The sequence below is a fragment of the Zeugodacus cucurbitae genome, chromosome 3, assembly GCF_028554725.1.
Source record: "Zeugodacus cucurbitae isolate PBARC_wt_2022May chromosome 3, idZeuCucr1.2, whole genome shotgun sequence".
NCBI lineage: Eukaryota > Metazoa > Arthropoda > Insecta > Diptera > Tephritidae > Zeugodacus > Zeugodacus cucurbitae.
Genome location: NC_071668.1, coordinates 58,545,857 through 58,568,989, shown reverse-complemented (window position 1 = coordinate 58,568,989; position 23,133 = coordinate 58,545,857). Strand labels below are relative to the sequence as shown.

The following is a 23,133-nucleotide window of genomic DNA, read 5'->3' as shown; positions in this document are numbered from 1 at the left end:
TACATGTAATTGGCAATATATGATTAGAAAAATTAGTTACTAAGTATAGTTAGTAGAGATGTGAAACAATTGTGTATTACAAATTAATATAAAATATTATTCATGTAAGAGAAACATTTAATGAACAAAAATAACGCGCCGAATTTAAGATAATTTCTTCGTAGATTGCTCCTTTTCAATTCAAGGTCCTTTTTGTATTATTATAATTATTAAATAAATATATAAACTAATCCATAATTCCTATGATAATCTAAGTATTTTGTAATTTTTTTTCTTCCTTCTACCTTACCACCCCACACAAAACCAAGTCCTAGTTATTTACTAACAGCGATCGCATTACGATTGACAATTATAGGCCTCTGATTATTTTTCTATTAGGGAAAAGGTTCTCTTAATATAATACACTCTTTCTTAAAATTTAGAGTAATCAAAAATACACCTAGGAAAAGAAGCATTTATAATCCTCCTTAACCTCTAGATATCTCCCTAGTTCTGCATATCTCTTCTTCAGTAATAATATACCAGTAAATCAATCAGATATTGTATAGTTTGTTGCCTAGAAACAGCTTGTTTCGAATCCAACTCATTCTTGGGCAAGCGTACTACTTCATTAGAAATTCAGAGGAGGCCTTAATATATTTAGATCCTAAATTCTTGTTAGGGAACGAGACTCCACAATCTGCGCCAATTACCGTGGGATAAGCCTCCTCAATATCGCCTATAAGGTTCTATCGAGCGTATTTTGTGAAAGTCTAAAGACCGTTAAAAAACTCATTGGACCTTATCAGTATGGCTTTAGACCTGACTAGATCTTCACTTTGCGCCGAATCTTGGAAAAGACCCAAGAAAATAGGATCAACACATACCAAAAGCAAGGAACACCAAAATCAAACAGACAAACAGAGAAGTTAAGAAGAAGTGCTTATTGTTATATCAAAAGATACCTAATACAACGGAGAAAGCCCAATATAATAAATATATGTAGAATAAGGCCCAGAAAATAAATAAGCACAGTTCGAATCTTTTCTATAATCGAAGATAATTTTTAGCTTATCTTTCTATTGATATCCATCATATTTCTCATGAAAGAGAGGCTTTTACTCCTACCCTTAAATTTATACGGTGGTTTTCAAATATTTTTTATATAGACTATGACTGCTTATAGTGTTATATTATGAGCCCTCTATATTTGAGGTTTTCTCTTTGTCCAAACACTTTTAATTAAAAGCAACAATAAGTAAAATTAATTCGGCAATGGAGAAATACTGGCAAGTGACTTTTTCTGAGTATTCAAAGTTTATGACATTTCTGAGTACTCTGCTTTAGTAGCACTTCTCTCTCTCTCTCTCCCAACTTAGTTGTGCGTTCCTTTCATCAAACGGCTTCTCTTAAATAACTTACGGAATGTAGTTCTCTCCGTGGCATTTATTCACGTATGGAAGTACTAAAAATACTAAAGGGTGATTTTTTAAGAGCTTGATAACTTTTTAAAAAAAAAAAACGCATAAAATTTGCATAAATAAATCTCATCGGTTCTTTATTTGAAACGTTAGATTGGTTCATGACATTTACTTTTTGAAGATAATTTCATTTAAATGTTGACCGCGGCTGCGTCTTAGGTGGTCCATTCGGAAAGTCCAATTTTGGGCAACTTTTTCGAGCATTTCGGCCGGAATAGCCCGAATTTCTTCGGAAATGTTGTCTTCCAAAGCTGGAATAGTTGCTGGCTTATTTCTGTAGACTTTAGACTTGACGTAGCCCCACAAAAAATAGTCTAAAGGCGTTAAATCGCATGATCTTGGTGGCCAACTTACGGGTCCATTTCTTGAGATGAATTGTTCTCCGAAGTTTTCCCTCAAAATGGCCATAGAATCGCGAGCTGTGTGGCATGTAGCGCCATCTTGTTGAAACCACATGTCAACCAAGTTCAGTTCTTCCATTTTTGGCAACAAAAAGTTTGTTAGCATCGAACGATAGCGATCGCCATTCACCGTAACGTTGCGTCCAACAGCATCTTTGAAAAAATACGGTCCAATGATTCCACCAGCGTACAAACCACACCAAACAGTGCATTTTTCGGGATGCATGGGCAGTTCTTGAACGGCTTCTGGTTGCTCTTCACCCCAAATGCGGCAATTTTGCTTATTTACGTAGCCATTCAACCAGAAATGAGCCTCATCGCTGAACAAAATTTGTCGATAAACACATTTCGAACCGAACACTGATTTTGGTAATAAAATTCAATGATTTGCAAGCGTTGCTCGTTAGTAAGTCTATTCATGATGAAATGTCAAAGCATACTGAGCATCTTTCTCTTTGACACCATGTCTGAAATCCCACGTGATCTGTCAAATACTAATGCATGAAAATCCTAACCTCAAAAAAATCACCCGTTATTTTCATTGAAGATTCCTCTCTCGTGTTTCAGATCTTAATTAAGCTGTCTAATTGCCTTTTCGCGCAGGAGTTAATTGATCAATTAAACAGTTTTTGCTCGATTAAAGCGCTGAATTAGATCAATTCATCATTTAAAATCAAAATCTACATTAATTTTGAAATGAATTTTAATCGAGTTGAAAATGCAATGCAACTCTACGACAAAGAACGTATTTGTAATAACGTTCTTTGTCTGCGAATTGTTGTTCACGCTACACGACAGTAGATGTCGCTGCTGGAAATAAATAATAAAAGAGCAATCAGCTGATAAAACTTAACAACTCCTTATGAAAAACAATAGCAAAAGTGTATAACAGCTGATCGATTATTGAGTAGCCGCCAGTGTGAAGGGCGAAAACTGATTTCTCAATTATAATTTCAATGATGAAAAGGCTATAAATAATTCAAATGAAAATTTTCAAAATTTTCTTTCTTCCAAAATAAAAATTACTTATAAAATGAAATAGATGTTCGAAAAAAATGTTGAAAAATAGAATGTAAATTTATTGAAATTCAATAATTTTGAGAGAAGCGACATTTTTGTTTCACATCTTTATTCTTATATAGAAAACTAACATACGTATATAATTTATGCGCTAATATAAGTACCATATTTATGTAAATATAAAATATAATTATTTAAATATATTTTATTGCTATGAATATTAAAGAAAATATATATATTGAAATTTCTTTTTACACTTTTTTCTCTCTTCTATTCGCTTTTTTCTTATATAATCTCTCTATCTCTCTCTATTTTTCTTTCGACGCCTCTACTTATTTACGCGCCTTAAAACCAAAAAACAACAAAAAATTGTCTCTCAACAACACAAACATGTTTGCTCTTTTCTCTCTCTCTCTCTCTCCCAACTCTTTTTTGAAACAAACAACAAAACTAATAACCAACAACAATGGACAACCAACGAAAACCAAAACAACTTTCTGCTATAATAAAAATAACAAAATCCAACAACAACACCAAACAACTATCTCCACAACAATCGCTTCTGTTGCTATCAACCCAAAAACAAACCAACAATCACTCGTGAATCACTTCAAACAGGGCAATGCGGCGAACTCATCGGAGACTTCAATGGCCACACAACCGGGCGGTTCGGTGACATCGCGTGCCGCATCGGAGACACGCTCAGGACCGCCAGGATCGAGCAGCGGCGCTGGCGCAACAGGTAATAGCAGTGGTGGAACTGCTGGTAGTACACACACCGGTGCAAAATTCCGTCATGGCCTATTGCAGCTTATGATACACACAATAGATCCGCTACATGATGGTGAGTTCATAACGTTTCCATTAGTGTTTTGCACATCCCAAAAAACATCCTACCATCCCACAACCGAAGACATGCGCACAAACGCACACACCCCCACACACACACACAGCAAACTGTGTCCATACCGTTGATTAATATCCCCAAAAAAATTCTAACTAAAATCCCCCAAAAGTCCAAACATTTGCAAAAAGACACCACAAACAAATCTCCCGCTTTCCCCCAAAACCCAATAACAAATAACAATAGCATTTAATAATAAAGAAGTTTGAAGCATATACATAATTTAATAAAGTTTTAAAAAGCAGAAACATATTTTAACATAAAAATTCAAAAAAAAATATAAAATTAATTGAAAATCTAGCAGCTTCAAAGTGCTTAATTTGAAAATAGTAAAAAAGAGCAAGAAAATTTCCAAAATTCCGTTTTACGTTATTTTACTGTATTTAAGATAAACCAAATTCTTTTTAAAAATTAAACAAAAATATTTCATACAAATTACCGTTAAAGCCTAGTTGCAATTCTTATATTTAGTAAATCAAAAATAAAAGTTTTTATTGTTGCTTTTGTGTTAAACAAAATCGATATTCAAATTGCGTTTATTGTTGTTAGTGTTGCTTCAGTTTCAAAATTTTACTTGGCTGTAATTCATGCTCAAACTGATTACTCACAAATTTTTAAGATGTCTTTAAAAAATATCTCCGAATTCCTTTTTTTATTGGAAGCTTAACTCAAAATTTTGTTTGCCCTTTTTGTTGTAATGAATTGTATTTTTTATTGTCCTATTCGAACTTATGTTCAATCGTGGTGTACTTGATTGATCTTGCTTCGGCGAGTATGCATCGTTTTTCAGTTGCTTAAATATATACAGGGTGATAGTTAGTAAGAGAACGGTTTTAGATTTAGTTCAGAAACTAAAATATATTAGCTCATAAATAGAAATTATATTTTAAATCGTAAGGACTTTTTATTTACAAGACGACAATTGTTCGAGCCGTTAGTGTGACAAGTGGTGCTTTCTTAAAAATATAACCAAATTTATATTATTTATAGTTTTTCATATGATAGATCTCCTATCAGCTTTATCTTAATATTAATTTTCCCATATCTGCTAAATAAAATGTTCGAAAGCTTAATAACTTATTAGGATTTTAGCTGATTGAAGTGCCACAACCAAGTTTATTATTCCACAAATATTATATTTTTAGCAAAATTAAAACAGAAAGTTTTCACCAGATGTCAACTCTGGTCTATAAGGAGAGAGATTCCTTCCTTTGAAATTTAAATACCCTATAACGGTCTTTCAAGCTCAGTTCGACAATTATGGACCGTCAATGAGAAATATATGTATCTAATATTCATCCCAAAACAATTAAAATATTTAATGTGCTTCAATTGTTTTTAGAAAGTCTTTCTTCTTTACTGTGTCTCTTCGTAGACATATGTATGTATGTGTGGAATCCCATGTTTCATTGCAAACACAATAGCAAACAGGAATACTTTTGAATTTTCATCTCAAGCCCCAAGCACTCACTCAGTATTCTGGCACTTGATTTTGAACTCCTGTTAGTATTCGCTGAACAGTAACTCTTGAGAACCAAATTTTATAATATAAAATATACCAAATAATAAACTTAGCTTTTATCTTGACGTCTCACAGTTCTTTACTTTCTTCAGACAGTCTTCCTTAACCAATTTCAACTATTTCAATGATTTTAAATTTTTCATAATTCTTCCATTTATTCAAATCTGCTTTGTGAATGAATCGCTAATTTGCCCTGTATTTGGAATAAATTTAGATCCTTTCATATATTGAAGTTGGAAAAGTGACCATATCGAAAACATCTCTGACCATAGATATAGTGAAAAATAAAAAAAAAGTCTATATATAAATTAGCGACTGAAGTGTAAAACAAATAAAACAAGTAAGGAAGGGCTAAGTTCGGGTGTAACCGAACATTTTATACTCTCGCAATTTATTTATTTAACTTTATTTATATTATATAATACACAATTTGACCATAATATTAGGTTAGAAGCACCGAGGTCCTCGTGTTCGATATATGGGGCCTTAAAAACCTATGGTCCGATTTCGGCGATTTTTAGAATGGGGCTGCCACACTAAAACATAGTATTTGTGCAAAGTTCTGCACCGATATCTTCACTAGTGCTTACTTTATATATTGTAAAGTAAACGATTCAGATCGTCTTCAAAGTTCTGGTATATGGGAAGTAGGCGTGGTTGTGAAGCGATTTGGCCTATTTTCACAACATATCATTGGGATGTAAGAAAACTATTACAAACCAAGTTTCATTGAAATCGGTTGAGAAGTTCCTGAGATATGGTTTTTGACCCATAAGTGGGCGACGCCACGCCCATTTTCCATTTTGTAAAAAAATCTGAGTGCAGCTTTCATCTGCCATTTCTTATGTGAAATTTAGTGTTTCTGACGTTTTTCATTAGTGAGTTAACCCACTTTTAGTAATTTTCAACCCAACTTTTGTATGGGAGGTGGGCGTGGTTATGATCCGATTTCTTTCTATTTTGGACTGTATTAGGGGAGGATGGGATCATGTGTAGAAGTTCACGCAAGTGAGGAAATTTTTTGATTGTCATTCACTTGGGAGTGGCCAGAAACGATTCTTCTCCACATGGTTCAAGCAGCTCACGACTTCCGGTTTTAGACCAAGTATCCTCTGGGTAGCCAACAGACATCCGTTTGAAGGCGAGCTAAAGTGAGAAGGCGAAGCCCGCTTATGCGGTTGTGCGTAGGGCTTGGGACCCACCACATAAAAACACCCCCCAATGAAAAATCTACGAAAGCCTCGGATGAGACACCCCCCTTTTGATGACGACCCCTGCAAACGTTCTAAGGACAATGATATAAGGGCATGCACCTGGAATGTCCGGACCCTTAATTGGGAAGGTGCCTCTGCCCAGCTGGTTGATGTCCTCATACGACTCAAGGCTGACATCACCGCCATCCAAGAAGTGCGATGGACGGGACAAGGACGGAAGAAGGTGGGTCCTTGTGACATCTACTACAGCGGCCATATAAAGGAGCGCAAATTTGGTGTTGGATTTGTGGTGGGAGAGAGACTCCGTCGCAGAGTCCTGGCATTCACCCCGGTGGATGAACGTCTAGCCACAATCCGCATCAAAGCGAGGTTCTTCAACATATCGCTGATTTGCGCCCACGCCCCAACGGAAGAGAAGGGCGATGTGACCAAAGATGCTTTCTATGAGCGCCTAGAACGTACCTATGAGCGCTGCCCCCGCCACGATGTAAAAGTCGTGCTTGGCGATTTTAACGCCAGGGTGGGTAAAGAAGGTGTCTTTGGCACAACAGTCGGAAAATTCAGCCTCCATGACGAAACATCGCCAAACGGCCTGAGGCTGATCGACTTCGCTGGGGCCCGAAATATGGTCGTCTGTAGTACCAGATTCCAGCATAAGAAAATACATCAAGCTACTTGGCTGTCTCCTGATCGAAACACGCGGAACCAAATCGATCACGTTGTGATAGACGGAAGACATGTCTCCTGTGTTTTAGACGTGCGTACGCTCCGAGGACCAAATATAGACTCGGACCATTATCTGGTCGCAGCGAAGATACGCACCCGCCTCTGTGCAGCAAAGAATGCCCGTCAACAAACACAAGGAAGGTTCGACGTCGAAAAGCTGCAATCGCAACAGACAGCCACGAAATACTCTACTCGACTTGCACTCCTGCTCTCTCAGAGCACTCATCAGCATCTCGGTATAAGGGAACTGTGGAACGGCATCTCAAACTCACTGCGTACCGCTGCAGCCGAAACAATTGGTTTTCGGCAACGACAAAAAACAAGCTGGTACGATGAGGAGTGCCGTCTCGCAGCGGAGAGAAAACAGACTGCCTACCTCGCAACGTTGCAAACGACCACAACACGTGCGGGATGGGATAGATACCGAGAGCTGAAGAGGGAAGCGAGACGCATCTGCAGACAAAAAAAGAAAGAGGCCGAAATGCGTGAGTACGAAGAGCTTGAGAAGCTGGCAGACAGAGGTAATGCTCGAAAATTTTATGAAAAAATGAAGCGACTTAACGAAGGTTTCAAGACCGGAGCATCCTCATGTAGAGACCAAGGTGGTAATCTGGTAACCGATGTCCAGGGCATACTGGGATTATGGAGGGAACACTTCTCCGACCTGCTGAATGGCAGTGAGAGTACAACACCAGGAGATGGCGAACCCGATCCCCCAATCGATGACGATGGAACAGATGTTCCATTACCCGACCATGAAGAAATTCGAATAGCAATTACCCGCTTGAAGAACAACAAAGCAGCGGGGGCCGATAGATTACCGGCAGAACTATTCAAATACGGCGGCGAAGAACTGATAAGGTGCATGCATCAGCATCTTTGCAGAATATGGTCGGAAGAAAGCATGCCTGACGATTGGAATCTCAGTGTGCTCTGCCCAATCCATAAAAAGGGAGATCCCACAATCTGCGCCAATTACCGTGGGATCAGCCTCCTAAATATCGCATACAAGGTTCTATCGAGCGTACTGTGTGAAAGACTAAAGCCCACCGTCAACAAACTGATTGGACCTTATCAGTGTGGCTTTAGACCTGGAAAATCGACAACTGACCAGATATTCACCATGCGCCAAATTTTGGAGAAGACCCGTGAAAAGAGGATCGACACACACCACCTTTTTGTCGATTTTAAAGCTGCTTTCGACAGCACGAAAAGGAGCTGCCTTTACGCCGCGATGTCTGAATTTGGTATCCCCGCAAAACTAATACGGCTGTGTAAATTGACGCTGAGCAACACCAAAAGCTCCGTCATGATTGGGAAGGACCTCTCCGAGCCGTTCGATACCAAACGAGGTTTCAGACAAGGTGACTCACTATCGTGCGACTTCTTTAACCTGATGCTGGAAAAAATTATAAGAGCTGCAGAGCTAAACCGAGAAGGTACAATCTTCTACAAGAGTGTACAGCTCCTGGCGTACGCCGATGATATTGATATCATCGGAAGCAACAACCGCGCCGTTTGTTCTGCTTTTTCCCGCATGGATAAGGAGGCGAAGCGAATGGGTCTGGAGGTGAATGAGGACAAGACGAAATATCTCCTGTCATCAAGCAAACAGTCGGCGCATTCGCGTCTTGGCTCCCACGTCACTGTTGACAGTCATAACTTCGAGGTCGTAGATAATTTCGTATACCTGGGAACCAGCATCAACAACACGAACAATGTCAGCCTCGAAATCCAGCGCAGAATAACTCTTGCCAACAGGTGCTACTTTGGACTGAGTAGGCAATTGAACAGTAAAGTCCTCTCTCGACGAACCAAAATCAAGCTCTACAAGTCGCTTATCATTCCCGTCCTGCTTTACGGTGCAGAAGCTTGGACGATGTCAACATCAGATGATACGACGCTAGGAGTTTTCGAGAGGAAATTTTGCGCAAGATTTAAGATCCTTTGAACATTGGCAACGGCGAATACCGCAGACGATGGAACGATGAGCTGTGCGAGTTATACGACGACATTGACATAGTTCAGCGAATAAAAAGACAGCGGCTACGCTGGCTAGGTCATGTTGTCCGAATGGACGAAAACACTCCAGCACTGAAAGTGTTCGATGCAGTACCCGCCGGAGGAAGCCGAGGAAGGGGAAGGCCTCCACTCCGTTGGAGGGACCAGGTGGAGAGCGACCTGGTTAAGCTTGGGATCTCCAACTGGCGCCGATCTGCGAAGGAGAGAGAGAGGTGGCGCACTATCGTCGATTCGGCTATAACCGGCTAAACGGTTGCAACGCCAATCACATACATACATTAGGAAGTGGCTAAACAAAACGACTTCAGAAAGTTTGGTTTATATAGCTCTATTGGTTTGCGAGATATGTATAAAAAACTTAGTAGGGGGCGGGTCCACGCCCACTTCCCAAAAAAAATTACATCCAAATATGCCCCTTCATAGTTTCATTAGTAAGTTAGTTTTATTTCCATAGCTTTATTTATGGCTTAGTTATGGCACTTTATGTGTTTTCTGTTTTCGCCATTTTGTGGGCGTGGCAGTGGTCCGGTTTTGCTCATTCGAAAGCAACCTTCCTATGGTGCCAAGAAATAAGTGTGCCAAGTTTCATCAAGATATCTTAATTTTTACTCAAGTTACAGCTTGCACAGACGGACGGACGGACAGACAGACATTCGGATTTGAACTCCACTCTTCACCCTGATCACTTTGGTATATATAACCCTATATCTAACTCGTTTAGTTTTGGGTGTTACAAACAACCGTTATGCGAACAAAACTATAATACTCTCTTTAGCAACATTTGTTGCGAGAGTATAAAAAGAGGAATAAAATCGAGTACTAGTAGAACATTATTAGATAATAATTAGTAAAAAATTTCGGATAGGTGACAAATTGAGTTCACCCATATTGAATATGAAAATATATTTAATCGAAATAGCTCTGATCATAGAGGCTGCAAAACCATAATAAACATAAAACCATGAAATGGAATCAAAACATAGTATAACACTTATAGAACTGAATATAGAACTTTAAATAGCGTCCCTATTAAGCAACTACTATTTCAACTTTATAGCGTTTGAATCAGATATTTAAATATGCTATCAATATCAATAAAACGAAACATAATAATATTAGAATGGTTACGAACTTCCCATACTATTGAAACAATATGATATACCACTCGCAAGCAAAATCGAACTACTGGAGGTCATAATAATTATTTTAGTATCGATTTTCGAAACGTGTACATATCGTTACACATAATATTTTGTTTCATATACAATAGTTAATCGGTATATCGATATTTAGCATTGGATACCAACCGACGCTTTTCAAAGATATCCATACAATATAAATTTATATGGTTTTTCCATAACCTTCCATGTTTAAACCAGATCCAAGTTGATTTAAAGAGCCTTAGACATGTACATAAATTAAAATCAAGTTTCTTTTAAATCAGTGAAATACAGAATTTTTTCGTAAGTATAGAATCCCGAGTTTATTATATGTCACAGATCGATCAAAAGGTTTTCTTTATATGTGATACTTTCGGAACCTTTTGAAAGTTCGCGTTTCATTTTTGTATTGCCATTGAATTTCCATAGAACTATCAACTCTCTTGACTGCAATTCAGAGGCATAAATAGGGATGCAAACATCGTAAAGTGAAACCTCGATGGTTCGATATTTCGATGTTCCTTCAAAAACCATCGACCATTTAATCATCGATTTATTGAAACATCGATGTTTTTTTTAGCTCCTTTTAACGTACTTTAATGTTAGAATAAAAAGCTAAGGGATGTAGTAGTTAGTACGTCTTAAGTTGATGCATTATTTTACACTTAGCTTTAGCTGTCTGTTAAATCTCTTTAGAAAACAGTCGTTCGCTTGAGACTGGGTTCGCCCACAATGTGTAAATATTAAGAAGCCTCTTTATACAACTCCGGAAACATATTTTTTATGTCAACTCTATTGGATTCTGAGTGATAGAAGTAACAGCTGATCCAAGATACGTTTGCTCTTCAACATTCACATTTTTTCAATTTAGTGGGCCAAATGTTTATTATGAAGCTATTTATTTATTTAAATAGAAGACGAAAAAAGTATGGAAATTATAATATGTTATTCCAATGTAAATTTTCAAAGATAGTCGAACATATACTATAAAAACGGTTCTGATTTTACCAGCATTTACTAAGGAACTGAGCATAAACAAATGAACCAAGTAAAATACTTTTTGAAGATGATTCACTATTCTTATTTAAAATAAAATATTTTTAATACAAATTGTCCAACCCTTTTCCCAAAAACTACAATTTTTTTGTAAACGAGATTTTTGACAAATTTTTTTGGCTCTTTGTAAATTCAAATATAACTCAACAGAAAACATCAAACTCAAATCTCAAACTCAGTGCCCCCACATACATACATATTCGCAAATAATATTAATAAATATTTGAGCTGTAAATATGTTTCCATAGCAACTAAACGATAAATATAAATATTCATAAAGATATTAGTAAACGAAACTGTAAATTTCAAACAACCGTTCTCTATCTCTGTAGTTTCATTGTGTTGTTGTAATTAAATTGAAATTGAAAATTCTACATTCTACTACTAACACAAGTAAATTTCTACAAATCTATTGAGAAGAAATTTAATAAAAATAAATTTAATAAAAATAAATTCTGTAAAAATAATGAAAAATATAATTGAAAAATCATCACAACGGCATCAAAGTAAAATAAAAACACCCACACATCACCCTGTATATAAAACCAGTGAAATTGTTGTTTTGTAAAGAGCAAATTTTACGTTCCGTTACATGAGTTTATGTAAAAAATTTGCAATTATGTGCGTTATATAATATTACATATACATATCCATATATAAATATAAATATGATTTTTTGCATTTAGTTTGGTTTTTGTTTGTGTAATTACAAGGAAAAAAATACAAAAGAAGTAAACTTTTAAACAAAAAATATGTTTATTAAAAATTAAAGTTTATACAGCAGAAAAACATAAATTTACAAAAACAAACAAATATTTACTCAATATGTGTTAAAAAAAAGCTATTTTGTGTTGTTCAATGTCAGTTTGGAGTTGAATTTATTCAAATAAGTTAGTTAATTAATAAAAATTGTTGAAGTGAATTTTTTCCAAAATTTCTTATACAACTTTTTGCTGCTTGCAATTTGTTGCTGCAACCAGTTCGTTTTTTTCTCATACATATAAATATTTTTTTTCTAAATAACTTGCGTTCGTAAGTGAAATATTGCTTTGATTAAACAAATATTTATTATTCAAAAATAAATTGGTTGGTTGTGTTATTGCATAGTGTTGCTTTTCGAAATTGGTAATGAGCTGCGAGTTATTGTTATTATTATTATGTGTAATTTATTCAAAAGTAAATTAGTTTAGTGTGTAGTTTATTCAAGTACAAAAATTATATATTCAACTATTTATGCTTTTATTGTAAGCGCTAAAAGGTGTTTGTGAAAGCTTATATATTACAAAGCACTTAACAAGCTCTTCAAAAACTCATATAATTCACAATATACTTTTAATATGAGTGTGAAACGTTTTTTTTTTCATATATTTCTTTATTTATTGAATCTGCTCTTTGGAGCCTAACAATAAGTTATAAAATCTTAATTCTAATTAAAACTAGACAAGCTCAACCAATTGATTGAGTTGTTTTGGTGAAACATTGCTCCTCAGTGTGCTGGCAGATCTCTTCTTTTTAGACGTGATTGATTACAAGAATGTAATAAAGCATTAGCCAATGGGTTTGGGTGATCTCGGAGTTTGGATAAATATTTATTTCTGCTGTTCTCTACTTCTTTCTTTACCATGAGAATACCAAAATCTTTATGGATATTTTCATTACGCATATACCATGGTGAGCACGTGATTGTTCTAAGCATTTTTGATTGGAATCTCTGAATTATATCGATATTAGTTGCACAGGTCGTACCCCACAGTTGGATGCCGTACATCCAAATCGGCTTTATGACCGCGTTATATAACAGAACTTTTTTGTCTAGGCTAAGTTTTGAATTTTTATTTAAAAGCCAATTTAAATGTGCTTCTCTTATCTCCATGCGGGTTATTTTTCGCGATATGTGTTTTCTCCACGTGAGCCTTCTATCCAAGTGAATACCAAGATATGTTAATTCAGTCGCTTGGGGTAATAAAATATTGTTCATTTTAACTGCCGGGCACATTTTTGGTCTTAGAGAAAATGTAACATGCTTGCACTTCTGTTCATTTACATTTATACGCCAGTTTGCTAGCCATTCTTCGACAAAAATCAAATGCCCTCCTAATACTTTTGATGCTATAATTGGGCATTTGTTTCGGCTCACTAAAGCTGTGTCATCCGCGAAAGTTGATGTCAAAACATTACTAGCTGTTGGAAGGTCTGCTGTATATATTATGTATAGCCCTAAAACACTGCCCTGCGGTACACCAGCTCTTATTGGTCGTTCTTCAGATATGAAGTCTCCTACTTTAACAGTAAACTTTCTATTTTTTAAATAAGACTCCAAGATTTTATGCATTTCGAGTGGTAAGCTTTTTTTAATCTTATATAAAAGCCCGTCATGCCACACTTTATCGAACGCCTGAGCCACATCTAGAAATATAGCAGAACAGTATTCTCTATACTCGAACGCCCTTCTGATTTCGTTAGTAATTCTATTTACTTGTTCTACAGTGCCATGTTTTGCACAAAAACCGAATTGGTGCGTTGGTATTACATTATTTTCATGGAGGAAAGGAGACATCTTTGATAGTAACACTTTTTCAAATATTTTAGAAAGACAGGGTAGAAGACTGATTGGTCTGTATGAAGACGGCTGTGTCAAGTCTTTACCTGGTTTCTCTATCATGATGATCTGCGACTTTTTCCATGAAATTGGGTAGTACCCGAAACAGAAAATAGCGTTAAAGAGCAAGGAGAGCACTGTTAAAGCTATATTTGGTAACTCAATTAGCATTTTTGGAGTAATTTTATCGTGTCCTGCCGACTTTTTTGGATCAGCTCTTTTATGATTTTAATAATTTCAGAAGATGACGTTTGAATAGAACCAAGCGACTCGTTAGCGCTATTGGAGATGATTGGCAGCTTAAAGCTGTTCTTTGGGAAATTAGATTGAAATACCTTTTCTAGGTGATTTGCAAAACAATTTGCCTTATCCTCGTCGCTTCGTGCCCAGTTTCCACCCAAGCCTCTTATAGGCAGGTTGGAGTCGACTGGAGGCTTCATTGACTTTTGGGCTTTCCAAAGTGAATTTCGTTTGTTTGAATTCGGACACAGTTTCTTTATATAATTGTGAGTGTGGTATTCTTCCGATATTGATATTCGATATTGTTGTGGCTTGCAACTGGGCTGTAGCATGAGATTTCAGAGTATAGTGGTTTAACCGATTTCTAACCAACACTGCCGTTCCGCCATGTGCTTTTCCATCCGGGTGATTTGTAACATACAGTCTAAATCCCGGTATTTTAAAATTGTTTTTGTTTGTCAGATGAGTCTCTGATATTAGCATTACATCTACATTTTTTTCAGACAGAAATTTAATAATCTTCTAAATTAGTGTGAAACGTGTTAGTGAATATTTTATAGTGTAAGCTTGGAAAGCTCTTTAAATAAAAGATGGAAAGCTCTTGAAAACCTTTTCAAATTTACATGAAATACACCTGCATGATTTCAATATGAGTACCAAAACTTATTTGTGAAGTTTTCACAGCAAAAGCTATATGAAAGCTTTGATAGCTCTATAGATAACAAGGGAAAGCTCTTAAAATCTTTCTAAAAAACATGTTTGCGAAATTTTCACAGCTGAATAAAAGCTTAGAAAGCTGTATAGAAATTATAGAAAAGCTCGTAAAAATCTTTCTGAAAAATATGCTAGGGAAATTCTCAATGCAAAAGCTTTGAAAGCTCTATAGTTAACATTGGTAGATCCTTAAGCTGTAGAGCTTTCGCAAGTCATGCGGATCACATTAAAAAAACTATATGCTCATATTTTCGAAAACAAAGTTCATGTCTCATGTGTATTTAAATAAAGCTTTTAATCAAAAACTAAAGTGTTTAAGCTAAAAATGCTCGTTTCGATTTTCGAGAAATAAATATTATATTACTCTTTTGAGTTGACTATATATCAAAAATATCGAGAATTATGTATATTTTCTCTGTAAAAGTATTAGACATACATAGGCTGATGGAATAGTTAAAGTTCAAAATATTTTATAATTGCTCAATAGCATATCTTCAATTCAGTTTATTTGAACTTAATACCGAAAGGTATTAAATGTAAATAACATGAATCTTTTCAGCTACAATTAAGCAATGAAATTTTCGCATAAAAATTCTTTTGGTGAAAGCTTGAATTGATTTAACTAAGGTATTTGGAAAGTTCTCTTTGCTTATGTTCTCTAGGCTTTGGACTAATAATACTGAATATTTGAAAGCTGCACTGAGCGTTTAATTTATAAAAATCCCCTCGAAGAAAGCTTTCAATTAGAAGATACAGAATTTAAAAATATGCAAGAGCTTTCTGACAGCATTCCACTAACTAAAATAGCTTAAATTAACTTTTGTTGCCTTAGAAAGCTTTCACAAACACTTTTAGCTTTCACAACAAACATATTAATAAATAAATTTTATTTCACTACATACCATGAAAGCTTTTCGTACCAACTATGATAATCTCTTTTGTTTCAGCTTACTGTTTTAAACATAGTTTAAGTCTCTCGAAAATATATATACTTCAGAAAACTTTCATACTTAATCCTAAACAATGCCACCCATGAACAGTGTTGCACTTACTTCACTAAGATTTTTTTTGGGCAGCTGACTTGTTCCACTTGCTTAGCATATCTGCATTTGAGCGAGTGTTAAAGTTTCATAATATTTTGTCGCGTATACTCTTTTTACAAAGTGCAAGTCTCTAAAAAGGTACACATTTTATAGTTTAGACTAACTACACAAGTGCTTTGCTATGCAATAGCTATGCTGCTGCGGAAGTACAACTGGTATAAAAAATAAACATAAACTTGATAAGTGTTGACGTTGCATTAAAGTTTCAAAACAACTACTCAAAGTTAGTACACAAGTCTTGGACTACAAAGCTTTCTGCAACAACAATGCGGAAAAACCGTAAACAAGAAAGATAGTTTTGTTGTGTTATTTACCTTTACTATGCATATAAATTCTTTGTGATGACTAAATCTATACTTTTTGTTGTAATGGAATTTATCGAAGAAAAGAATTAGAGAGAAAATCTACACTTAATTGAAAGACTCAATTTATAGTTCATTCTATACAACATAAAACTTAAGTGGGATATAAAGCTTTACAATTTTTTTCTTCAATAATATTTGTAGTTTAACATATAGAATCATCCAATCGACGAATGAAAATTTCACTTCATGCAAAAAGTGTTCGAGTCTTGATATTCTTAAATTTTCAATTTAGTCTTGACTTTCTTCAATTTCGTAATATCATTACTTTACATCTTTTGGATGTATTTAATAAAGTTTAAAAAACATTCTAAGGTCTCTAAACAATATCTAAACCGATGCACTTGTATTAATTATCCTTTCGATGAATTTCATCTTAAACATAAAAATTGTTCACATTGGCAAATAATGTTTCATCTCTTAGAGAACATTTTCTGTGATATTCTATTCATAATATTGTTTATGGAAATTCAGATGTGAAATAAACTAAATATGTGTCATTCATCCTTTCAAAGAATTGTTCATCCCTTAGATGAATACTCTGATAACATGGACTATATCTTTAGAAATTAATTAATTGTTAAAATTATGTTGAGAAATAAGTCACATGTAAGTTATTCATTCTTTCGAGGTATTTTTATCCCTTTGTTGAATACACCGATAACATGGACTATCTCTTAAGGGATCAATTAGCTATTCTAATTAAGTTGCGAAATAAGACAAATGAAAGTCATTCATTGCATCGAAGTTCATCTATTTGATGAATCTTTGTATTTCTCTAAAAGACAATAGGATATAGAATTATGTTGCGAAATCAGACAAATATAAGTCGTTCGTCTTTACGAAAAGTTGTATCAAGTGTAAACATAATCAAAATAGTTTTGTTGAATGAAGATTTTTCATGTTTATAATATTTCATATAATTTTACATCCATTAGATGAATTTTCTGCAAAAGTTTTGATTTCAAACTGATGATATTGGAAATCCTAATATTTCAAACAGTCTTTTGGAATACATAATATACTTGTAATACATCCATTCGAAGTATAACATTAAAGTTTCAAACCTTACTAAAATGTATGGCTCTATTAATATTTCAATTAACTTGTCTTCCTTTCAATACCAATAATGGTACGATAATTAACTCTCTCAATCTACTAAAGAAAGTAAGAAATAAGTAAACAAGCTTTGCTTCCTCCTTTCAATTGGTATAAGTAGCTTTTCCAGCTGAAAAGTCAAAGGTTGCGTAAACAAGCTTAAAGGTCAGCAATTGAATGGGTTCGAATATTTTTACATAGCAAAAAGAAGTAAAGCAAGTGAAGTTGTAGTAGAGAAAGGGAATATAGAGCAAATAACAACAAATTAAAAATTGCAAATGAAAACGCAAAGTTAACGGAATTGCAAATTCAAAGGGAAGAGAGGGATTTCATGCATTTTTGAAAGCATAAAGAGATGCGAATGAAACTATTGTAAAGAGAATATGTTGTTCAAAAATTGGAGGTAATAATAATTTATACAGAGAGGTTACTTTACACTTAAGATTATATTTGCTTACTCGCCTTGATTTTGATTTATTCTATAAAAATTGAGAGCAACAGATAAACTTGTTTGTAGAAGATTTATCGATTTTGGTGTGTTTAGTTTCGAATATCTTTAATACGAATGTTGTATTGTCACTCTATGTATGTGATTGGCGTTGCAACCGTTTAGCCGGTTATAGCCGAATCGACGATAGTGCGCCACCTGTCTCTCTCCTTCGCAGTTCGGCGCCAGTTGGAGATCCCAAGTGTAACCAGGTCGCTCTCCACCTGGTCCCTCCAACGGAGTGGAGGCCTTCCCCTTCCTCGGCTTCCTCCGGCGGGTACTGCATCGAACACTTTCAGGGCTGGAGTGTTTTCGTCCATTCGGACAACATGACCTAGCCAGCGTTACCGCTGTCTTTTTATTCGCTGAACTATGTCAATGTCGTCGTATAACTCGTACAGCTCATCGTTCCATCGTCTGCGGTATTCGCCGTTGCCAATGTTCTGAGGACCATAAATCTTGCGCAAAATTTTCCTCTCGAAAACTCCTAGTGTCGTCTCATCTGATGTTGACATCGTCCAAGCTTCTGCACCGTAAAGCAGGACGGGAATGATAAGCGACTTGTAGAGCTTGATTTTGGTTCGTCGAGAGAGGACTTTACTGTTCAATTGCCTACTCAGTCCAAAGTAGCACCTGTTGGCAAGAGTTATTCTGCGCTGGATTTCGAGGCTGACATTGTTCGTGTTGTTGATGCTGGTTCCCAGGTATACGAAATTATCTACGACCTCGAAGTTATGACTGCCAACAGTGACGTGGGAGCCAAGACGCGAATGCGCCGACTGTTTGTTTGATGACAGGAGATATTTCGTCTTGTCCTCATTCACCTCCAGACCCATTCGCTTCGCCTCCTTATCCATGCGGGAAAAAGCAGAACAAACGGCGCGGTTGTTGCTTCCGATGATATCAATATCATCGGCGTACGCCAGGAGCTGTACACTCTTGTAGAAGATTGTACCTTCTCGGTTTAGCTCTGCAGCTCTTATAATTTTTTCCAGCATCAGGTTAAAGAAGTCGCACGATAGTGAGTCACCTTGTCTGAAACCTCGTTTGGTATCGAACGGCTCGGAGAGGTCCTTCCCAATCATGACGGAGCTTTTGGTGTTGCTCAACGTCAATTTACACAGCCGTATTAGTTTTGCGGGGATACCAAATTCAGACATCGCGGCGTAAAGGCAACTCCTTTTCGTGCTGTCGAAAGCAGCTTTAAAATCGACAAAAAGGTGGTGTGTGTCGATCCTCTTTTCTCGGGTCTTTTCCAAGATTTGGCGCATGGTGAATATCTGGTCAGTTGTCGATTTTCCAGGTCTAAAGCCACACTGATAAGGTCCAATCAGTTTGTTGACGGTGGGCTTTAGTCTTTCACACAATACGCTCGATAGAACCTTGTATGCGATATTTAGGAGGCTGATCCCACGGTAATTGGCACAGTTTGTGGGATTTCCCTTTTTATGGATTGGGCAGAGCACACTGAGATTCCAATCGTCAGGCATGCTTTCTTCCGACCATATTCTGCAAAGAAGCTGATGCATGCACCTTATCAGTTCTTCGCCGCCGTATTTGAATAGTTCTGCCGGTAATCTATCGGCCCCCGCTGCTTTGTTGTTCTTCAAGCGGGTAATTGCTATTCGAATTTCTTCATGGTCGGGTAATGGAACATCTGTTCCATCGTCATCGATTGGGGGATCGGGTTCGCCATCTCCTGGTGTTGTACTCTCACTGCCATTCAGCAGGTCGGAGAAGTGTTCCCTCCATAATCCCAGTATGCCCTGGACATCGGTTACCAGATTACCACCTTGGTCTCTACATGAGGATGCTCCGGTCTTGAAACCTTCGTTAAGTCGCTTCATTTTTTCATAAAATTTTCGAGCATTCCCTCTGTCTGCCAGCTTCTCAAGCTCTTCTTACTCACGCATTTCGGCCTCTTTCTTTTTTTGTCTGCAAATGCGTCTCGCTTCCCTCTTCAGCTCTCGGTATCTATCCCATCCCGCACGTGTTGTGGTCGTTTGCAACGTTGCGAGGTAGGCAGTCTGTTTTCTCTCCGCTGCGAGACGGCACTCCTCATCGTACCAGCTTGTTTTTTGTCGTTGCCGAAAACCAATTGTTTCGGCTGCAGCGGTACGCAGTGAGTTTGAGATGCCGTTCCACAGTTCCCTTATACCGAGATGCTGATGAGTGCTCTCAGAGAGCAGGAGTGCAAGTCGAGTAGAGTATTTCGTGGCTGTCTGTTGCGATTGCAGCTTTTCGACGTCGAACCTTCCTTGTGTTTGTTGACGGGCATTCTTTGCTGCACAGAGGTGGGTGCGTATCTTCGCTGCGACCAGATAATGGTCCGAGTCTATATTTGGTCCTCGGAGCGTACGCACGTCTAAAACACAGGAGACATGTCTTCCGTCTATCACAACGTGATCGATTTGGTTCCGCGTGTTTCGATCAGGAGACAGCCAAGTAGCTTGATGTATTTTCTTATGCTGGAATCTGGTACTACAGACGACCATATTTCGGGCCCCAGCGAAGTCGATCAGCCTCAGGCCGTTTGGCGATGTTTCGTCATGGAGGCTGAATTTTCCGACTGTTGTGCCAAAGACACCTTCTTTACCCAACCTGGCGTTAAAATCACCAAGCACGACTTTTATATCGTGGCGGGGGCAGCGCTCATAGGTGCGTTCTAGGCGCTCATAGAAAGCATCTTTGGTCACATCGTCCTTCTCTTCCGTTGGGGCGTGGGCGCAAATCAGCGATATGTTGAAGAACCTCGCTTTGATGCGGATTGTGGCTAGACGTTCATCCACCGGGGTGAATGCCAGGACTCTGCGACGGAGTCTCTCTCCCACCACAAATCCAACACCAAATTTGCGCTCCTTTATATGGCCGCTGTAGTAGATGTCACAAGGACCCACCTTCTTCCGTCCTTGTCCCGTCCATCGCACTTCTTGGATGGCGGTGATGTCAGCCTTAAGTCGTATGAGGACATCAACCAGCTGGGCAGAGGCACCTTCCCAATTAAGGGTCCGGACATTCCAGGTGCATGCCCTTATATCATTATCCTTAAAACGTTTGCAGGGGTCGTCATCAAAAGGGGGGTGTCTCATCCGAGGCTTTCGTAGATTTTTCATTGGGGGGTGTTTTTATGTGGTGGGTCCCAAACCCTACGCACAACCGCATAAGCGGGCTTCGCCTTCTCACTTTAGCTCGCCTTCAAACGGATGTCTGTTGGCTACCCAGAGGATACTTGGTCTAAAACCGGAAGTCGTGAGCTGCTTGAACCATGTGGAGAAGAATCGTTTCTGGCCACTCCCAAGTGAGTGACAATCAAAAACTTTCCTCACTTGCGTGAACTTCTACACATGATTCCATCCTCCACTATACTCTATACAACAACAAATACCAACAAACAAATTTCAATACCTTAAATGCAACTCTCCAAAACTTTTCTTTTTGAAAATTACCTTCCCAAAATGCTGTACACAAAAACTAATGTACTCAAAACTTGAAATTTTTCAAATTTAACAAAACTCTACAAAGTCTCTCAAATCTTATAAGTTAAAAATTTCTGCACTAAAGTTCTGTGGATAGCGTTAATTCTATACAACAATTCTGTAAAACAACAAATTGTAACAAACAAATTTCAATACCTTAAGTGCAACTCTACAAAGTCTCCAATTTTTTTTTTTTGATAATTCCATATTTAGAGAGTTCTACATAAAAACTAAGGTACTCAAAACTTGAAATTTTTCTAATTTAACAAAACTCTACAAAGTCTCCAAAATCTTCTATATTAAAAATTTCTGCACTAAGGTTCTGAGAATTGCATAATTAATTACTTTTAAATATAAATTTTTAAACTCTCCACTAGGTCTCCAAAAATTAAATTACATTTTTTTTTTATTTTAGAGCTTTGCTGCTGTAACTCCTTCAAATATCAATATCAAACTCATAATTTAAAATTAAATATTTCCATAAAGTCTCCACAAACGACAGCTTTTATTGTAATAATAGATTAAGCCAAAAAAACAACTAGGAAGAAATCAACTGCCAAGCAGTTCATATAAATTCATTCAAATCGATGTGTAGAAGCATTCACTCGTAGTATCTAATACTATTTGCAGCCAATCAATGGTAGTGAGCGATTTTTCTTTAGCTTACAATTTCACTTATTTCCTTCTCTAATTTGCTACACGCTGCAAATGTGTGGCGGAATACACTAACGCTGCTAAATTCAATCTGAACTAACACACTTCACTTCCTTCAAACGATTGCAATTTCAATTTCAATGGAAAATATTTCAACTATTTTACGCTCAGCAGAAAAATCAGCGATTACGGCTAGCGTACGCTGTGTATCTGTGGCGCGTCAGCTTGTATATATAGCGCTTGCTGGCAATGCAGAGCAACACTCTGTGCTACAAACCTTGACGTCCGTTGCAATTCAACAATTTATTGGCAACAACTTTATGTTTCATTTGCGCCACCTTGGCCAATCACGAAGCGGCGCACAAATAGCATAGAATGACAGACATATTTCCATTTTCATTTGCACCACACTTGCGAGAGTATATATACGAGTATATCTGAGTATATCAATATCTTATGCCACTCACGCGCTTTCACACTTACCTCACTCAATTGCTGGCAGTTAATTGTACGAATGCTTTATCTACTGGCTGGCGTTTAGTCCATTCGAAGGTTCAGTGCTATGCACGTTCGAGTGTATGCTTTAAGCGATATATTTCAATAGCTAGCTGTTGTGCTGGTCATTGATTGTCGGCACTCGTGCATCAACTCGCCTGTTTATACTCTTTAGACTGTGCTTTAACGCTGTTCATCAAGTGTACTCAGGCTGTGAAGAGCATCTGTTTCTGAAGGTCGGTTCCACACTGTGCACGCAAATAAATTTTAAAGTATTGCACAAGCAAGTGTTAGTGAAATATGTATGTATGTTTGCGGCAGAAAGTATGCTTAAATTGCAAATTTACACTTCAAGTATGCGGTTACTTGGCGCGTTGTTGAACTTGTAGGTGTTGTTCTACTTTAAGTGTTAGGTGTAAG

The 23,133-nt window shown here is 36.9% G+C and overlaps 1 protein-coding gene and 1 long non-coding RNA gene across 8 annotated transcripts in view; one reads left to right on the top strand and one right to left on the bottom strand.

Annotated features, from left to right (window-relative positions):
- LOC128920403 (uncharacterized) overlaps positions 1–23,133 on the bottom strand; it is a 323,959-nt gene that overhangs the window by 202,141 nt on the left and 98,685 nt on the right. The window lies entirely within an intron of this gene.
- LOC105218237 (sodium/potassium/calcium exchanger Nckx30C) overlaps positions 1–23,133 on the top strand; it is a 303,455-nt gene that overhangs the window by 187,239 nt on the left and 93,083 nt on the right. For 6 of the 7 annotated variants that reach the window (XM_054227607.1, XM_054227609.1, XM_054227608.1 and 3 more), the window contains one exon: positions 3,500–3,725. In XM_054227607.1, the coding sequence (XP_054083582.1) occupies positions 3,500–3,725 (226 nt within the window). The remainder of the gene's footprint in view (positions 1–3,499; positions 3,726–23,133) is intronic. The other variant, XM_054227610.1, reaches the window with a different exon arrangement.